The sequence below is a fragment of the Musca autumnalis genome, unplaced genomic scaffold, assembly GCF_047663935.1.
Source record: "Musca autumnalis isolate F117 unplaced genomic scaffold, ASM4766393v1 scaffold_1, whole genome shotgun sequence".
Lineage (NCBI taxonomy): Eukaryota > Metazoa > Arthropoda > Insecta > Diptera > Muscidae > Musca > Musca autumnalis.
The window spans coordinates 325,609,931-325,629,811 of record NW_027411644.1 but is presented as its reverse complement, the minus strand read 5'-3'; the positions used below and the strand labels follow the sequence as shown (position 1 = coordinate 325,629,811).

The window sequence follows — 19,881 nt, the reverse complement described above, 5'->3', positions numbered from 1 at the left end:
TCAGTTGTTGAGGTGTAATTACCGTCCTTCCTATAACTATGTACGTATATACATGTGTATGTATGTGTGTGTGCAGCGTACTTGTTTGACAACATCTTCGCATGTTGTTTAATGTTAGATTTGCCACTTAACCGTATTATTACCAACGTTCATGGTTAATTGACAGTGGAAAATACATTGAGGAATTTTATTAGATCGACAGGGAAATTGTGGGAGCAACGAAATAAACTTTAAGATGAAGACTTTAAGTAGTTAATAGTTTAAGATTTAACAAATGTCATACGAAGAGACTTTAAAAATGATTTTTTTTTTGTTACAGCTCCTACAGGTAAACCAATACCCACAGCAGCCCACAATACCTCATCCACCTCTGTATATATTTCATGGAAACCACCGCCGCCCGATACGATACTTGGTGAATTTCTCGGTTATCGTATTACATATAGACCACGCGATCGCAATCCCAATGACACGAAAGAAATTTACATACGAGATGCAACAATAGAGGTAAGTCAATATTGTAAATCTGAAGACGGAGGTGAAGTAATTTTAACATATAAGGTATACAAGTTGAAAATGTCGTTTCTGGCTAAATTAGTAGTAATTTGACTTTAGTGGTTTCCAGCGGTTCAACAAACTTCTATACCAAATATTGTGGAAATAGGTCCAGGATTTCCTATATCACCACACCAACATTTGCAGAGCATGATATTGCAAATCATTGTGACTGCTAAATCATAGAAAGCGTAAATCCCTGAGCCGAGATTTAAGTACGTCACGAAAGTTCTCAACTTGCCTGAAGTCTTAAAGTAGGCAGGGTGGTCCCCCTACTGAAGCCATGCAATCTTACAAACCGATTTCGCTTTTGTCGCTCATAGCAAAAACTCTCGAGGTTTTACTCTTCCCCAGTATTAGAAAAAGCTATCCAGTTGCCGATCATCGCCATGCATTCCGTAAGCAGCACAGCACGACAACAGCGTTGCACGCCAATATCACACATATTAGTCGAAGACTCAACTGCGCCCACTACGTTGACCACATGGACTGCAAAGATGAGCATTTAGCTGAATGTCATGGTATATGGTCACATCGTCACATGGTCACATCGTCAACGCCTGCAACAACTATCTATGACAAGCTGAGATCTAAGAACAAGGTCTTCATGTCCTTAGACGGCAGAATTTGGAGTGCAAACGCAGGTCGGTCTGTGGTAAACTATGGGAACATAAGTCTAACGCATGGAAAATTATTAAAACACGTCAGAATGCCGCCCAAAAGAATTGCAACAGGGTATCTCCATGCCAACGGTAGGAAGAACTTTTTATTGTTAGAACATACATACTTACCGAAAATATCGTTAATTACCAAAATTATAAGCATTTTTTTCATTTGAAAAATTTGCCGTTTAGTGCGAAGATCATTTTTATACCCTCAGCATTTATGCTAACGAGGGTATATACACTTTCATACGGGCAAAATGTGCCTTATCGAAATAATGGTTTTTGGACACCAAGTATGTTTGGACGAAATGTGTTTCAGACAATTTGGAGTCGATTGAGTAATGTCCGTCCGTCAGTCTGTCTGGCTGGCTGGCTGGAGCGCACGATAACTCTCGAACGGATGAACCGATTCGGTCCAACATTTGGCTTTCGTAATTTGTTGCCCAAACTTAGTTTAAGTTCGAAGATGGGCTATATCGGTCCACTCCTTCCAGTACCTCCCCCACAAAAGTTCGAAAATGTTCGGAAAATTTGTATGCACGATAACTCTTGAAGGGAGTAAACGATTTGGTCCATACTTTGCCCATCGTGAAATGTGTACCATACTTGGATAAGTTTTCAATCGGTCCACTCCTTTGATCAAACAGCCCGAAGGGTGTAAAACTCTCCTATGGCACCATATGTAGTGGCTGGAGATCCACTTCCATAATGATCAATGTCGATCCATTCCATTTATTATCTCCTCCGCAAAACTTTTGATCTTTAATCCTAATCAACAATTTTTTGGTACAAAGGCCCAAAATTTTTAAAACCCCCTAAATAGATACGTTTTTAGGGAAAAATTTTTTTCAATATACACAGGCTGAGGGTATATCTCTGTCGGCAAAGCCGACTGATACTTTTTTACTTGTTAATATTATTTTTAATTCACTTTTGACAGTTGAGATGTGTATTATTTTATTGTTGTAAAATAATTCAGCTTAATCTCGGGTTTGGTTGTTTTTAAATTTTAAAACAACAAGTTTTATTTAAATTGGGATGTAGTTAAAATTGATTTAATTTCGGGAAAGGCAGAGAATACTAGTTTTGTCACTTGGACTCATCAGTTCTCTTAGTTCTTTGTATTGAAACAAAGAACTCTTCCCAAGAACTAAGAGAACTGATGAGTCCAAGTGGCGATGGACGAAACTAGTATTCTTTGACTTTCCTGAAATTAAATCATTTTTTTTAATTAATTTATTTTTGGAATCGAGCTTAATTTCAAATGATGAGAGTGAAAAAAAGAAAGCCGAAAATTCGAAACCTCACAACCACCACTATGTTATATGCATGGTTCGCATTTGGCAGAGGCTTCAGACATATCGGCTGTGGAGCGGCTTCTCCTTTATCGAACTTTTCTTTCAAATGCATTGTTTTGTTTTTTACAACAACAATAGGTATTGCCCATTTAGTTGTGCTTTCATGACAAACGCATAGCGCTGCCTTTGAAAGTAATGAGTTTGGCTCTGAACGCAAACATGCCGTGACAATACTTTTTTCTTGTGTTTTCAAGGAAGTGGGTTCAAACACCAGCCTGTCTCAGCTGATTTTATTTATTTGACAATTTTGCCTTTTACGGCGAAGATTATTTTAATATTAATTTTTAATTAATTTCTCGTTGGAATCGAGCTTAATGACCAATGATGCAAGTTACCAAGGACATCCGAAGATGCACACAACCACCACTATGTGACATGCAGGTTTAACCTTTGGCAGAGGCTCTTCAGACATATCGGCTGTGGAGCGGCTTCCCTGTCATCGAACTTTTCTTCTTTCAAATTCATTTTTTTTTGTTTTTACAACATTATAAGCATTTTTAATTAACCGATTTATTTTTTTAGTAATTAAAAAATTAGTTAAAGAATCGCACTTTTGATTGAAATACATTTTCGTTTTCAATTTGAGAGGAAATCGGTTACGTGCTTATTATTTCGGTTTGTGGGACACACAAACCGACATAACGGACAGTTCGTTATAGACCAATTTATTATATTTAGTGTTTTAATGTTTTTTACAATTTTTTCGAACCTAATTTATAAGTTATGAAGGCAAATTTCCACATAAGTATATATTCTTAATGGTATGACATAAAAGTGAGGCGTTTTCTAAAACTCTTTGCCAAATGACAACATTAAAACTTTCTCTAGGAGTTTTCACAATAACATTCCGCACAAAATTAGCAATACTTGTATACATACAAATATTATTGTATGTATGTATGTATGTATGAGTGTGTTTTGTATAACTAATGTGTCTTTAAAGTTGGTCATTTGCATAAATTTGCCAAATTCATTTTTAATTCATTGTCTGACTAAATAATGAGCAGCAACAACAAGAATAAAAACTAAACTTTGTTCACAATATTTAATGGAAGCAAAATGGAAAGTCCGTTTAATCTCCTTGCTTAAGAGAAATTCAATGTTATTTTAAATACACGCACACATGCATATATGTATGTTCATTAATGTGTGTATACACATGTTTGTCCTTTTAAGTGTAGGCCCCTTCAAACACATACATACATACATATGCAGATATAACCTTTAAATGTTAAGATATTTATAAAGCATTTGCCATTTTTCTACATCCTCTGGAAAATCTTTTTAAAAATCATTTAAAACTATTTTTAATTTTAGTTTAGTAAAAGTTGCTACAACTGCCACTGCCACACAATCCTTTATAATTCTCTACACCCCATTACCTTTACCTAACACTCGGTGCCAAGTTATCCGTTACCTTTTTACCTCTCACACCCGTACCGTGTAGACAGACAATTTATGAACATATTTTTAAGTTAAATATACTTGAAAAGTTTTTAGGCACTTAACATTAATGAGTAGAACACACTCACACACTCACTTACCGTTATGGAATAGTGCAAATGTGTATGTTAAGATGTGTTTTGAGTAGGTCTGGATGACAGGCAAATTCTTGTTCCAATAAGCCGTAAAAGACTTTCCTATGTATAAAAATAAATTGCAAAGGGGTGGTAGTGTGAATGGTTTTATATTTAGGTGAGTCCAAATAACGTCTATACCTATCCACATGGCTACCTATCAAATATGAGCATCATTATCTCCTGTGAATTATTAAAAATTATATAATTTCATTTTAGTTTCCAAGTTAGTCTAACAGTTAATCCTTAAGTGTTTCCAGGAAATCTAAAGAAGTGGGGAATTATTTCAGCAACAGTCATGGCTAATGAAAAGATGTGTTGTCATGCTTTTCTTTAAAGGCCGGAATGTTCAATAACCGACGGAAAGGTTCTCTGGGAGGTTGATAATCCAAATGCTATGGTATTTTGAACGCTTCATGAAATTGAACTGACTTAGGGCAAAAATAGTTTCTAAATATTTTTCGCGATGTTTAAATGTTAATTTTTATGTTGGGTGACGTAGGGGATGGGGTGAAGTAGGGGATGGAAGATACCAAGGAACGGTCCTGACCGGTTTTAACATGGCAAAGCCCAGGATTTATCTTCGTCCCTCTTTCCGCGTGGTGTCACCTGGGGAACTGCCTAAACTAAACGGGTGTTTAAGGTAGTGAGCTAACATGTGCCGCGCGTTCGTCCATAAGATCGTTAAAAACTTGGGTTTGGGCGTCGGGTTAGTAACCCTCCCCTAAAAAAACAGCCTACTATGAAAAAACGAAACAAAAGAAAAACAAACCCCTCTAAAGTTGACGAACCCCGCAAATGTTTTAAGGACCATGATCTGCGATTTGCACCTGGAATATTCGCACTCTTTATAAAAAAATGTGCAGTTAAGGCAATGACAGATGTACTTGAAGGGTACAGGGTCAATACAACTGTCATACAGGAAATACGATGGATTGGGAAAGGCGTCACAACAACACCTAAAGGTGATGTACTCTATTATAGCTGCCATGACTCAAAGCATGAGTTTGGTTGCGGATTTGTAGTTGGTCGGAGTTTAAAACATTTGGTCTCCAGCTTCATCCCAGTGAGTGAAAGGCTTGCTACAATGCGGATAAAAGCAAATTTCATCAACATAAGCCTTATTCGCGATCATTCTCCAACCGAAGACATTGTAGAACAGACCAAAGATATATTTTACGAGCGCTCAGAAGAAACGTATGACCGTTGTCCTGGCCATGACATTAACCTTTTTCTAGACGACTTTGCCAAATTGGAAAGGAGAATATCTTTGGTCCAACAGTCGGGAAATTCAGTCTCCACAGTGAAACATCTGAAAATGAAATGAGGCTGATAGACGTTGCAGCGGCAAAAAACATGGTAGTTAGCAGTACCAGATTTAAACATCTCGATTTTCATAAGGGCACCTGGCTGTCTTCAGGTCGAAGAACAAGAAATCAAATTGATCACGTTGTGATAGATGGAACACATTCATCAAATGTGTTGGATATACGATCGTTCCTAGGAGCAAACATAGACTAGGACCACTACCTTGTGGCAGCAAAGGTACGTACCCGTCTAAACGTTGCACATAAAGCACGAACAGATACAGCATCGGTAGGCTGCAAACACAACAGATAGTCACATCATATTCCACTCAACTAGCCCAATTGCTTAGTGAAAGTACTCCTTGTCCCGAGAACATATCAACACAATGGCAAAATATTGTCCACTCCATGCAAGCATCCACTAAATCTAAACTTGGCTACCAGAGACCAAGGTATAACCAGAAGAGTCGAGATATTACCGAAGAAAAAAATTCGGAATATAGAGCTACTTTAGCATCAGTAGCAACGCGTATCGCACGACAGAGTTATCGGAAGTAGAGGAGAAACGCATTTTCCGCCGGAAAGAGATAGAAATGGAAAAGAGGGAGTGTGAAAAAATCGAGAATGAAGTCCGAAAATTCTACAAAAGACTGTAACGTCAAACTAATGGTTTTTGTACAGTCACATCCTCCTATAGACACCAGCAAGGTAATTTGGTTACTGATACAGATAATGTGCTCAGGATGTGGACAGACCATTTTTCCAAATTGTTGGTATCTCATATCAGCGAAGACGACGAAGATACCACAGATCCAGTCCCAGAGGATGGTATTGAATTTATACCCCCCGGCCAATATGAGGTAAATACAGCAATAAATCGGCCGAAGGCAGCAATAAGGCAGCAGAGGCCAATGGCCTAGCAGTCGAGCTGTTCAACACCGGAGGCGACTAGTTAGCACCATCTGCCATCTAGACAATTGGAACGTGAGCATCCTATGTGCAACCCGCAAGAAAGGAGATAAGACTGAGTGCTCCAATTAGGGGGGCATACGTACGCTTTAGACCGAACAAATCCATCATTGACTAGATATTTACCTTGAGACCAGCCCTGTAAAAACCCAAGAAATGCAAATCAATACCTACCACCTTTTTGTCGATTATAAAGTAGCCTTCAACAGTCCTATACTTTCAAAGTTATACCAATCTATGACTGATGTTGGTTCTACTTCATTCTTGGTCCTCAGTTAAAATAGGAAAGAACCTCTCCGAATAGAAAGAAGCTTCAGACATGGCGACGGATTTTTGTGTGATCTCTTCAACATCCTTTTGGAAAAGGTTATACGAGATGCGAAGGTCAAAGGAAGTCGAACAATATATACAAATAGACATACGTTACTTGCTTATGCCGATGACATTGACATCATGGGTCGATCGGTAAAGGAAGTCATACGTTACTAGCTTATGCCGATGACATTAACATCATGGGTCGATCGGTAAAGGAAGTAACTGATACCTTTGCAAAGGCGAAAGGGAATCTCCTGAAGGCCATCTGGCAGTAAACGGCAATGGTATTGACGCGTAATACGTCCACAGATCTCGCACCAAATGTTAATGTTGGTAGACTTTTGAGGTAGTAAAAGATTTCGTCTACCTCGGCACAGTCATAAGCACAACAAACAACAAGAAAAGTAATATTATTGGCCAACATGTTGCTACTTCGGGCTAAGTAAGCAGTTTAAGAATAAAGCCACAAAAGTAACGCGTTACAAAACGCTGATACTGCCCGTGATAATATATGGTTCCGAAGCATGGGTACTTGTGCAAACAGATAAGGCAGTGCTTGGTGTGTTCGAGAGAATAAAGCTTCGAAAGATCTACTGGCCAATCTATGTTGATGGTGGATATCGACGTCGTATCAACTATACAACGACATCAGTATATTTTAAAGAATCGAGATAGACGTATAAATACAGGCCGCATGTTGGCTCACGCAGATCTGAAAGGCCAAGACTTCAATGGATCGAACAAGTGAAGCGCGACAACAGAAAATTACATATCCCAGAATAGGAAAAACTGCAGCAAACAGAGAGGATTGGAGATCCTTTCTTAGGTCGGCTTATGGAACAAATGTTCTGTAAAAAACCCTCTAATGTTAGGAAAATACGATTATTTATTAGTTCAATAAGATGCGACAGTTCCGCTTATTATGTCATTTTTAAGGCTTGAATTTGACGTCTCGAAACATAGTTTCTGAATGTTGTTGTTGTAGTAATTCCAGGTAATTGTCATATATTCTATACTATTGCTCGTACTAAATCCCATAAATGCTTATAATACCCTTAACGTGTTAAAATTCTTGTGACCAATACTGTACTTATACGAGCATAGAGAAAAACTAACAAACTCCCAATGTAAGACCACAAGATTTATGCGTTATGATGAAAGCAAAACAGGAGTATGTTGAAACATTACCAACAAAAGAAGATGGGTTAGAAATTTCAACTTCTTCTGCAAAGTATCCAAAAGTGGGATGCGTGCTATGTTATACAAGACGCAAAAATCTTGTTTTCAATGGAAATCCAGAGAGAAGCAAAAAAAGGAGCCGATTAAATATTTTAACTGCACAGCTAGCGGACAACCAAAATTCTTGTAGCACATACACCTACAATGAGATAGAAAAAACACACACACACACACACCTTAATAATGGGCTACTATGTGCTGTTGCTTTTTTTTTGGAAAAGATGCAAAAGCCAATAAAGTAACATTTTGCATACGTGCATGAATATGCATGCCAAGTTTTTGCAATTTTATGCAAATATAGTAAATAGAAAATGTAGACCCTTAAAATATGCAGGTTTGCCACCAAACGTAAACTCACACATGTACCCACACACACTCACCCACACATCCCCACATACAAATGAAGGTAATAAAAGTATGTTAAAACATTATATTTCTGTCTGCCAACGAAAAACCACCAATTACGAGAACGTTTGTCAAAAAAAGCAAACAAACATGGTTGCCATTTTCATATGGGGATAGGGTACACCAACACAAAGCTAACCATTAAGCTTTTGAAATGTTACACACGAATTACTTTTGGAATTTCAACATTTTTTTATTTTATTTATTCAAAGAACCCGGGGTTTTAGTGGACACTTGTTCTTTATTTGTGATTTCAAGTGTTTTTAGCTTTGAACAAAATTAAACAAGTGCTTCAAATAGAATTAAAATTGTATTGTAATCACATGTGGTTTTATTTAAAACTTCAACTAGAGAATCGATAATTTTTTATTTGTTAAAATGAGTATAAAGAATTATTAATTCATCCTTAGATGGAAACCAATCATAAATAAATCGATAAGGATCATTAAGTTGTTGAACAATGAAATAATTGCGTCACCATCGACAATCAAATTCCGCAGAAAAGGGCAGAGAAACATATCGACAATACCATCCTATTATCGATTATCTATATCCATATACTCTAAATCCATGTCTCAGTTATCATATCAAACATTTTACTAGTAGTGACATAAACCCCTTGGTCAATCAGTGGAAGTTGGAACATACAACTTCGAAGTATTGAACACCTTTATCTACATATGTTCTTTAATGGTTCTCCTGTTTTTCGTACTCTTCTCTACAGTAGCTTTCAAAAGTGAATATAACTCTATAGGCGATAGAGAGGAAATTTATGCACCTGAAAATGGAACATACCGTCTTGTTTTCTTTTTTTTTTTTGAAATAGGATGCTACTGAGTGTGGCACTATACATATGTGACATTCTTGTCTTCTGTAGCAGCAGGACACTGATGGGCCATTAGGCCCCTGGGATATTATATTATCGGCGGATAGTAACAAATGGGTGGGTTTTGTGAAGTATTCTGGGGTTGTGGATGTACATTTCATATGAAATATTTGTAATCTGGCTCTGGGCTCCAGTTCTAGGAATGTGGCTGCTTAGATGGGTTGCAATCGCAAAGCTACTGCATTTAGTTGATTAGGCTTGGCAGAGCTGTTGAAAAGGTGTAGTCTGTGTCTGTGTCGCATGCTGTGCAGGTGTTTTGCACGGTATCATCCATTTCCATCATCATATCAATCCATTCCCAATAGCAAATTAGACTGCTGTACCATAGTTAAATCAAAACTACTCTGGTTTATCGTGACATCTGGCGTTCTTCAGTTGTGGTATATGGGGACTCTGAGGACCGCCTTCACATCTGTGACTGTATCTGTGTGAATGCTATCCAATAATAGGCTTGCTCATAAAGGGTTTCTCTTACATTGTTGAACCTCACTCTTTTGACCACCACATGGTGATAATTGTGACTCTTACGGCAACAACCGGCAAGTTGTACAACGGAGCATGCCATTGGGTTACGTACTAGTTGAAAAGACACCCTGTTACGGACTTGTTCCATGGCGTTGTACACTGTCACCGCGTACCTTACAACAGACCGACTTATCGCATTATATTTGACCAACAAGGAGGCTTTGTCTGCACCACAAGTGCTGCCGCATTTGTGAGGACCTTGTTTCTACATCTCAGCTTGTCGAAAAAAATTTGGCATGCGGGAACTATGATAAAATTCTGTCGAATCTTGGGATAGTTTCGGGCAGGAAATCTACTACCAGAGACCACAGCATCTCTGTAGTCCATGCAGTAAACCGAGCGGCCGAAGACTTTGATCGTGGTAAGATCGATCAAATAAATAAATAGGTGTTCAGCCTTTCACAAATGACAGTAAGGAAGGTACATGACGTCAAGACAATACAATTCCAATGACGTCTGGCTAGTGCTAGAGGTTAAACACTTACAGTGGGGAACACCCTGTTCCACTCTACTGGGCTTCGACTTCCCCTTCCTAAATTTCAAGTACGAACGTTTCAAACGTTTCAAACTTGGCAGGAGGATAGTCGATGTACTCAAACAGTGTGGAGTGCTTCGCAGTATCAAAGGCTTTTGACAAGTCGAACGTCACCAACACTGTCATATCGCAAGCCTTGTTCTGGCTGAGTCCTCGACTAATATGTGGAGATGCCGTGCAGCTTTGTTGTAGTGCTGTGTTGCCTACAGAACTCATGCTGATGTTCGGAAACTGAATACTTACTTCTAATGTTGCGGAGGAGAAAGCTTTAAAAGTCATTACTACCTTTGCTGGCGGCTAGCGACCGTTTGAAAACTTTTTGGAGATCTTCGACTCGTATGTTGCAGCATCATCCACTGAAAGTTGTGGCGGTTCGTCCTCGGCAGGAAGAATACGAATGCAGCTTAGTACTCTTCTCTTTTCCTTTTACTACAGGGTGTCTCGCCAAACGTGAATGGAGTCCGGACACAACGTTGCAACTCTTCATATGATTTAACAACTTTTTCCGTTTATGCGCACCGACCAACTTGATAACTTTCAGTATAAGTTCCCTGACTCAGTATAAGTTCCCTGACTCTCAGCTACCCAAACATCAGAAGGGTTGGACAGATCTCAGAAGCGGTGATTAGTGAACTTTCTAAAACTATGTCATGTTTGATAAAGGTGAGGCATTCAGAGGTGATAAAGTCGGACGGTCTTCTGATGGAGATTATTAGGAGGAGATGGTCTGACTCAAGAGTAACGACGGGTTGCTAGGTGATATAATTTGTCAAACCAGCTGACACGTTGGTTATATCGAGCATACTGTGACAATCTCCGCTAATTTTGGTATGGGCGCCCTCATTGAACGTACAAAACGTAGAGCTATCAATCTGCTCCGCCAGCTACACTGGTCTTCGAAGACTAGTAGGTTATGACCTGCCAATTTTAACACGGCAGTCCCAAACCCACACCTGGCTGCTACCCGAATACACACAATGTACGGGCCATTAGAACAAGACTCAACGGAGATAGGAGCGTATTGAAATAACTGGTGCAATATGCCAAGTTTATCTCGGCAGTCCCATTCCTGGCTGTTACCTCCGTACACTCCATGTACGGGTCATTAGAACAAAGCTGAAGAGAGATAGGTCCGCAATGAAATAACTGGTGCAATAGGGAAGCCAATCCCCCCTATCTACTCCTGGTACCACCCTTCCCATGTACATTGTAACCATCACAACGCTATAAGCTACAGTTGTTGTTGAGTTTGCTTTCCTGCACTGCCGCGAACCTGATATTCTTCCGACTCATAAAATCCAGTATTTCCTCCATCTTACCTCGGATTCCATTTCAATTAAATTGCATTAAGGATGCATTTTCAGGGATTGGAACACATTCATATTTTTGGTATGAGGTAGAATTTTCTTCTATTTTACCCTGAAAAGACAGATTAGGAGAAAAATATGTTTTAATTTTTATCCTAGGTGCAGTGTGACCTAAGACACCATTAGTAAAAATGTTTTACATGAGTAAAATACTAAAAGCTAGGGGTATTTTTCTCCTTGGCTCCCTCGCCATTTTTCAATTGGAAAATGGGAAAGTTGTCAAACTTCCAAAGTGCTTTTATAATACTCCATTCCTATTTGCCCTTGTGTAACTTACTTGGCTTTTACGAAATTCCAATAAACCCAACAAGGATATCAATGTACGAAATCAGTTGTTTTCTTTAGGTCCCTTCGCGTCATTATTTGAGTCTAGTAATTTTGATGTATAACTGTAAGTACATAGTTGCTATGTTCCAGAACCGGCAAGAATCTACTATTTTTATTTTTGGACAGTTTTTTAACATAATTGTCAAAATTTCAAAAACAACAGACGCTTACAGTTTCTGCAATAGATTTAAGGTTGTTATTACCTATTTTGTTAACAGCACTTTATACCATGTTCAAATGTAATTTGAATTCGTTCTAAACATTTCTCTTCTAAAACGAAACAATGGTTTTGATGCCCTACCAAACTATTTTTAAGGCTAACTTGCATTTAATTGTTTATGTTTAAATTTATTATAGACACATGCTTAAGATAACAACGTTTTTTCGACTCGATTCTTTATATATTCGAAATGAGATTATCCTCAAAATTATTATTGTTGAATCATGAACAATTTTTGGCAACAGTAATACACATTTTGCAAAAAATACTATGTTTTTACTTTTTCCATTTAATCATTATACTTTGTCTCCCCTCCAAATCACCCTTCTTCATAGCACTCAAAATCGTATGTTAGTCAATTTAACTTCTAAAGAATAAATTGACAACAAAATCAAAAGTATCCTGGCAATTGTTATTCATAATTGTCTAACAAAGTACTTCAACAATTATTTTCACGATCTCTATTAACCATTGTCAAAAAAGGAAAGAAAACAAAAAACTAAAATTTCTACAACTACAATGACCCACTAACATCGCAGCAAACCCTTCTGCATTCATAAATAAGTTACAAGCCTTAATTTACCTATAAGTCGAGGTTTTACAAACAGCTTTGCTGTCATTATCAAGGATTCTCCCATTACTCGACCAAACAACATTGCCAAGTTAGAAATGCAAATGGAGGAAAAGGTGTAGAAATGGCGGCAATAGCAAAAACAACAAACGAACAACTAAAACAACAAAAGTTAGAGGATAACAAAAAAATGAAATCAAAAATAAACGGAAGTTTTGCTTCACACAGGTCCGTCTGTCCGTACAAGGTAAACACATTTGCCCAAAAACCAAACACATTATCTGACGTTGCTCTTTGAAGGCTACCAGAAAAGGCGGACAAAACACTGTGTGTTCTCCTCTTCCCTTTCCCTTTTGCAAGGTACGACAGGACGACTGTTAGAATAGTTAGTTGGTAAAACAAAAATCAAACGCAAAAAAAAACGAATAGAAATTCATGTTCTGTTGGCTTTGTGCCAGGGCATTTTTACTATGAACTGAGTGTACCTGACGACTGACTATCTGTGCGACAGTGAGGGGTTTTGTGTCAACTTTTTAAGGATTATCATGCAATTTTCATAACTTTGAGAGATTTTCTGTAGGCATTAGCCACCAAAATAATATATAAGGAATGAGTGGGTGTGCAAAAACGTGCATCATTTTTAGTGTGTCTCCTCGTTTTTTTATTTCCATAATATTTGTAATATTCTAAACTGTCTAAATGGTTTTCATGTTGAATCTATTTCATGTGCGCTTTGAAAAGATAGCTGTAACGAGGACAATCTGATAAGTTGATTGACAATGTGAGAGGAGATGAAATAGCTCCCGCGACTTCACATAGTTTAAAAAGTCTTTTTTTGTGAAGATTGTTATTTAGATTTTAATGAAAATATCCCAAGGGTTAGTGTGGTTTATAGGTATACCTAAAAAGAAAAAAGATATGGATGGGAAAATACTGGGATAATGACACGAATATATATACATACTCTTTCTAAACTACCAAACGGAAAAAAACAATCAAGGGCGGGTTAACAATATTTTACAAATTGCCATATCAAATAGACTTGATTTAGGAAGCATTTTTTTAATGTCGCGATCTGAAGCCTACTTCCTTGTCTGGAATAATATGAAGTTTACCCCCAAAAATTACACCGTTGCAATCCCTAACCTAAAATAGATCATATTAATTCCGTAAAAGGGTGCCACCGTGGTGCAATGGTATGCACACCCGCCTTGCACGCTGAAGGTCGTGGGTTCGATTCCCAGGACAGGCAACATCAACAATTTAAACGGTAGCAAAATACCCCTCAGTAATGTTGGCGACATTTCCTGAGTATTTCAGCCATGTAAAACTTCTGTACAAGTGGTGTCTCTGACACGCCGTTCGGACTCGGCAATAAACAGTAGGTCCAATATCATTGAGCTAATATCAATCGGGGTGCACTCGTTGATATAAGAGAAGTCTCCCTTGTCCCGTATGGGATGTTTGTGAAACAATTATTATTATTATTCCGTAAAAGGCCATCAATTGCAATCTAAGACCAATTTTGCGATCGTGCGCCATCTTTATATGTGACCTATGTCAAAGTGTGGACCTACATATGTTGGACGTGTTGGGTGGAGAAGTTTTATGACCACTAGAAAGCTTAAATGTCAAATTACAGGTGGTTCTACCAAAAAATGTAGCTAAAACCCTGAAATACCGAAAATCGGGAGGTACCTTTATAAAGGGACTATGCTAAAACATGAACCTATTTTGATAATGTAAGCGAACAACTCCATATCACAACTCCATATCCAAAATTCCAGATGTTTTACACTGCGTCGCCGATCCTTAAGCTAAAGGAGTTTAGACGGCTGCACCATCCCGAGGGTAGTTGAGCCAAAACTAATCTGGTTTGTCATGGCAGCCGACGCTCCTTAGCTGCGATAGATGGGGGATGTGACTCGAGGACAGCATTCAAACGATAGTTGCATAAGGCATCTGCAACGGCGTCCATATGAATGCTATTCACACCCGCTCGATATGCTCGTAGATCTAAAGGTTCTCTCCTGAAACGATGGACCTCTTATTCTATATCATCAAGATTCTCTTTGACCTGCATTAATGGGCGGCGCCTATCAACCTTATGGTGATTGAAACGGCTCTCGCGGTAACACCCGAGTAGGTACTGCAACGAAAGCATGTGATTGTGTTGCTGTACTGGAAAAATCTTTGCCTTCTCATGTAGTAGATGGTCCACTGGATTCATGAGAAGGTATCATTAAGATTCTCCTTGACCTGCCTGAATGGGTGGGGCCTATCAACCATATGGTAATTGGGATGGCTCTCGCGGTAACACCCTAGCAAGTACTGCAACGAAAGCAAGTGATGGTGTTGCTGTACTGGAAGAATCTTTGCATCCTCATGTAGATGGTTCACTGGATTCATAAGAAGGCACCCTGTTACTGTTCTCAGGGCGGCATTCTGACAAGTTTGAATATTTTTCCACCGCGTTGGACTTAGATCCGCGGACCAAACTGGCGCTTTCCACAGACCGGCCTATCGCGTTAGGTGTGGTCAACAAGGTTTCTTTATCTGCTAAGCAAGTGTTGACTGCTCGGGATTTGAGAACCTTATTCCTACATTTCAGCTTGTCGCAGATAGCTACGGTATGCGCGAATGACGAGAACATACTGTCGAATGTGACCCCTAGAATTTTGGGGTACTTTGTGGTCGAAAATCTGCTACCATCGACAATGATATTCAACTCTCTTCTCACCTGTGCCGTCCAAGTGGTGAACAGAGTGGCCATAGATTTAGTGGCGGATATTTGCATATTCATCGCGCGTTCAGCCTTTCACAAATGTCATCATGGAAGATTCCTGACGCCAAAGTAGTACAACCGTCTGTATACGTTACGGGAGATATAGAGCTTAAACAGTTCCGGAGACATCACCTCACGTTGCGGTACTCCTTGTTTCACTCTACGGGGCTTTGACTTCTTGTTCCTGAGTTCCACGACTGGCGTCCATACATATAATTGATTACCCAACGTTTCAAGCTTGGCCGGGGGGTTACCTACTCAATATCCTCCAATAGCGCGAAGTGCTTGACAGTATGAAGGCTTTTGATAAGTCAATCGCCACCATCACTGTCCTATCACGGCTGGTTGAGTCCTCCACAAATACGTTCGGAGATGGCGTGCAGCACTGTTGTCGTGCTGTGCTTACGGAATCCATGCTGATGATCGGCAACTGGATAGCTATTTCTGACGTTGGGGAAGACTAAGGACCTCAAGTGAAATCGTTTCACCTTTGCTGGCATTTTTGCCTGACTTCAATAGCAGAATCTCCATGCCAAAACTTCGGGAATAATGAGGGCGGCTAGAGGCAGGTTGAGAACTTTAGTGAAGTACTCCACCCCCGGCACATCCAGCTGTTTCATCATTATGGTGGAAATTCCATCAGGGCCCAACTCTTTGGATGATTAAGCGTTCCTGATGATATCCGAAACATCATCCATTGAAAATTGTGGTGGTTCATCCTCGGTAGAAAGAGATCTGATTCGACGCCAGGGTGCTAGAAAAACTGTCGATTGAAATAACATGCGCACCTTTTCGGGTCAGCCAATGTAACGTCCCAAACGTGACTGAAGTCCTATCTTCCTTCTTTCCATAGTTCGGATGTGACTTAGCCGTTATCCACAATTCACTTATACCGGCTCCAATGTTGCAACTCTTTAATCACTTATTCCGCTTATGCTCGCCGACCAACCTGTTAACTTCCAGTGTCAGCACTCTGGCTCTGGGGTGACTGGGATTGGCACGACGAACCTAACCACGCTCATATGCCAATCCCGTCGCCTCTGCCGGGAAGTTTGATTTCACTACGGGTATTGACTCTGCAGGTCATTTCTGCTACCCAAACATGAGAAGGGTTGGGTAGTTCTCGGAAGTGGTGATTGGTGAATCCTTCTAAACTAGGTCAATTAGTTTTCCCATGATTGCGAAAGTACGACGTACAGAGGTGATGAAATCGGGCGGTCTGCTGATGAAGACAATAATGGGGAGATGCTCTGATCCAAGAGAAATGATGCCAGGTGACGTAATTTGACAAACCAGGTTATGTCTGGTGAACTGTGACACTCTCCGTTAATTCTGGTAGGGGCGTCCTCATTGACAGTGCAAAACGTAGAGCTATCTACTCAGCTTTCGCTATACCCCTCTGGTCATTGCCCAGGACTCACGATGAGCATTAAATTCCCCCAAGACCAGACGGTTATAACTTAACAAAACCTGGTTAATTTTGGGCCTATAGCCTGGAGTACAGCTATTTATCGGCGGAATGTATACGTTCTGCAAGTCTTCCAAGGCAGTCCCACTCCGGACACACAGTGGAAAAAAATACCGATCTAGCGCGCCAAAAGTCAAAAATATCACATACGCCAATTTAAAAATGATTGTTGCAGTATTAATCTAAGGTGTCCACAGAATGCAACGGCATTTAAAATAATTTGTTTTGCATCAGTCTAAGCGGAATAACGGTCCGTTTTTGGTTGACATTTTTTGAACTAGTTTTCATAATATAGTTTAGTAGTAAATTTTTGATCGTCGCATGCACTCTTCCTACAAAGTAATTTTAAAGCTTTATTGAATTTAACATTTCGTGAAGCAGGTGATTTAAAAAATGTTGAATATAAGATGTTATTAATTGCAACTCGGATTTTACACTTAAAACATGTGACATCCGATTTTTTTCCAAATTGAGCACTTTGTTAAAGCTATTACTAAGGAGTGTCGCGGGATGGCGCGTAGATTTTTTATTTTATTTTTAGTACACATAGTTCTTAACTAATTTGTAAAATTTTAGCTGCAACAAACTGCAACATTTTATTTTATTACTATTTATATTAATATCATTTTTTATGTAGAAATGCTGAAATTGGAGCGGTACCTTTCTATGGGGGCCATATCAATGCGTGTACCTGTGCCGAAAATTCTTCGTCGGAATATTTTATACCACCAACGAAGACTAAATGTCAACTTTCAGCTATATCGGTTGGATAATATGGCTAAAACCTCCAAAATTACCGAAATCGGTGGTACCGGTCTATGGGGGCTATATGAAAACGTGGTCCTATACCGAAAATGTTTATAGGAGTGTATGCATGAACCCCACGGAGACTATATACCAAATCCTAGCCGTTTCGGTTCGATAATGTGGTAGAAATCTTTAAAATACCGAAAATCGATAGGTACCTTTCTACGGTAAAAAAACAAATTTACCAAATATATTAATAAATTAAGTAAAATTGTCAATCTATAGCTGTTCATATCGAATTTATGGACAAACATACAATAAAACATAGACTTTTACTTTTGGCGCGCTAAATCGGTACTTTTTTCCACTGTGGGACAGGCTCAAGCGAGATAGGTCTGTGTTGAACAGACTGGTGCAATAGGAAGGGTAATCCTCCACCTCCGGTTCTGGCGCGATCCTTTCTCAGTACGTTGCACAGTGTTGCCTTAGAAAATATCACACATTAAATTTGAAGGCTATTCGATTAAAATTGACCGAGTTATAGCAAAATCGGGGAATCTAAATCTGAACCGATTGTTGTATAAATCGGTGTAGCTACTCACGGACCTTAGAAAATAACACATACTAAATTATAAGGCTCTTCGATCAAAATTGAACGAGTTTTAGCAAAATCGGAAAAATATATATATGGGAAAGCTAATCCCCCACCTCCGCTTCTGGTGCTTCTAGTCTTGGTTTCCTGCATAGCCGCGGCTTTGATATCCTTCCGACTCATAAAGTCCACTATTTCCTGGATATTACCTCGGAGTCCATAGCAACTAAATTGCAAAAAGGATGCATTTTCGAAAGATACCGTAACATGGGACCTATACCAAAACATGGATCTATATTCACAATATGTGGTGGATACGTTTTGTGACCACTGGAAACCGCAAATCTTAAATTACAAGTAGTTCGGTCAACAACTTTACTTAAATTCCTTAAATTACCTGAAATCGGGAGGTACCGTAACATGGGAGGTACACAAAAATATTGATCTCTGTTGACAATTTGTGGTGGAGCAATTTTCTGACAACTGAAAATATCAAATGTCAAACTGCAGTAGTTCGATGAAAAATGGAGGAACATTTTTCAAAATACGGAAAATCGGAAGGTACCGTTATATGGAGGCTATATCAATGCATTGACCTATGTTGACAATTTTTGGTTGAGAAATTTTGTGACCACTGGAAACCTCAAATGTCAGTTCGGATAAAAATTTTACCTAAAATCTTCAAAATCCGCAAAAATCAAAACATGATCCGATCGATTCTGCCTATGGAAAAAAATACATTCGGCTGCAAAAATAATGTAGCGTTCTAGCTCAATTATTGTAGACGCTACAGTGATTACAACAGACAGATATACGGACATGGTTAAATCGACTTAGAATTTTACCCTGATCAGGAATATAACCCCCAGTTTTTGTAAAAATGTTTATTCTTCTCACACGAATAGTCAAATTTTGTAGATCGATTTACTCGCTTTAGCGCAAATGTAGAGCGCTGATTTTTAAATGAGGAATCCTTAATGATATATGGAACGGGTATACGAAAAATTAGATGTGTATGTCATCTGGGGGCTGAGCTATGAATGCCTAAATTATTACGAATATAGACGAACGAACAAAAATAAGTTACAAAAACTGGGGGTAAATACTTTATAGGATCGCAAAAGATTTTTTCAATATGTTGCAAGCGGAAAAACAAACTTAGCATACTATCCATCGACCTTCACTTTACCATAAGTCGCGATGAATATCAATCCATACCACGCATTCCTCGACTACAAGGCTGATCAATCAAACGTCTTGCATCGATGTCTGAAAGCGATATTCCAGCAAAGCACGTCTACGCTGTAACAATCCCGGTTTAACAAAAGATCATTCACATAACATCTTGCTGTAATGCCACACACCCCAACACAACTAAATTTACATCACCCCCGTTACAGAAACCAACTATTATTCCAACAACAAAAAATACCATCCAACTATATGTTTGTTATTAATTTCCACTAAA

At 38.9% G+C, this 19,881-nt stretch overlaps 1 protein-coding gene across 4 annotated transcripts in view; it reads left to right on the top strand.

Moving 5' to 3' along the window:
• Ptp99A (Protein tyrosine phosphatase 99A) overlaps positions 1 to 19,881 on the top strand; it is an 874,937-nt gene that overhangs the window by 474,908 nt on the left and 380,148 nt on the right. For all 4 annotated transcript variants that reach the window (XM_073962747.1, XM_073962759.1, XM_073962758.1 and 1 more), the window contains exon 7: positions 320 to 507. In XM_073962747.1, the coding sequence (XP_073818848.1) occupies positions 320 to 507 (188 nt within the window). The remainder of the gene's footprint in view (positions 1 to 319; positions 508 to 19,881) is intronic.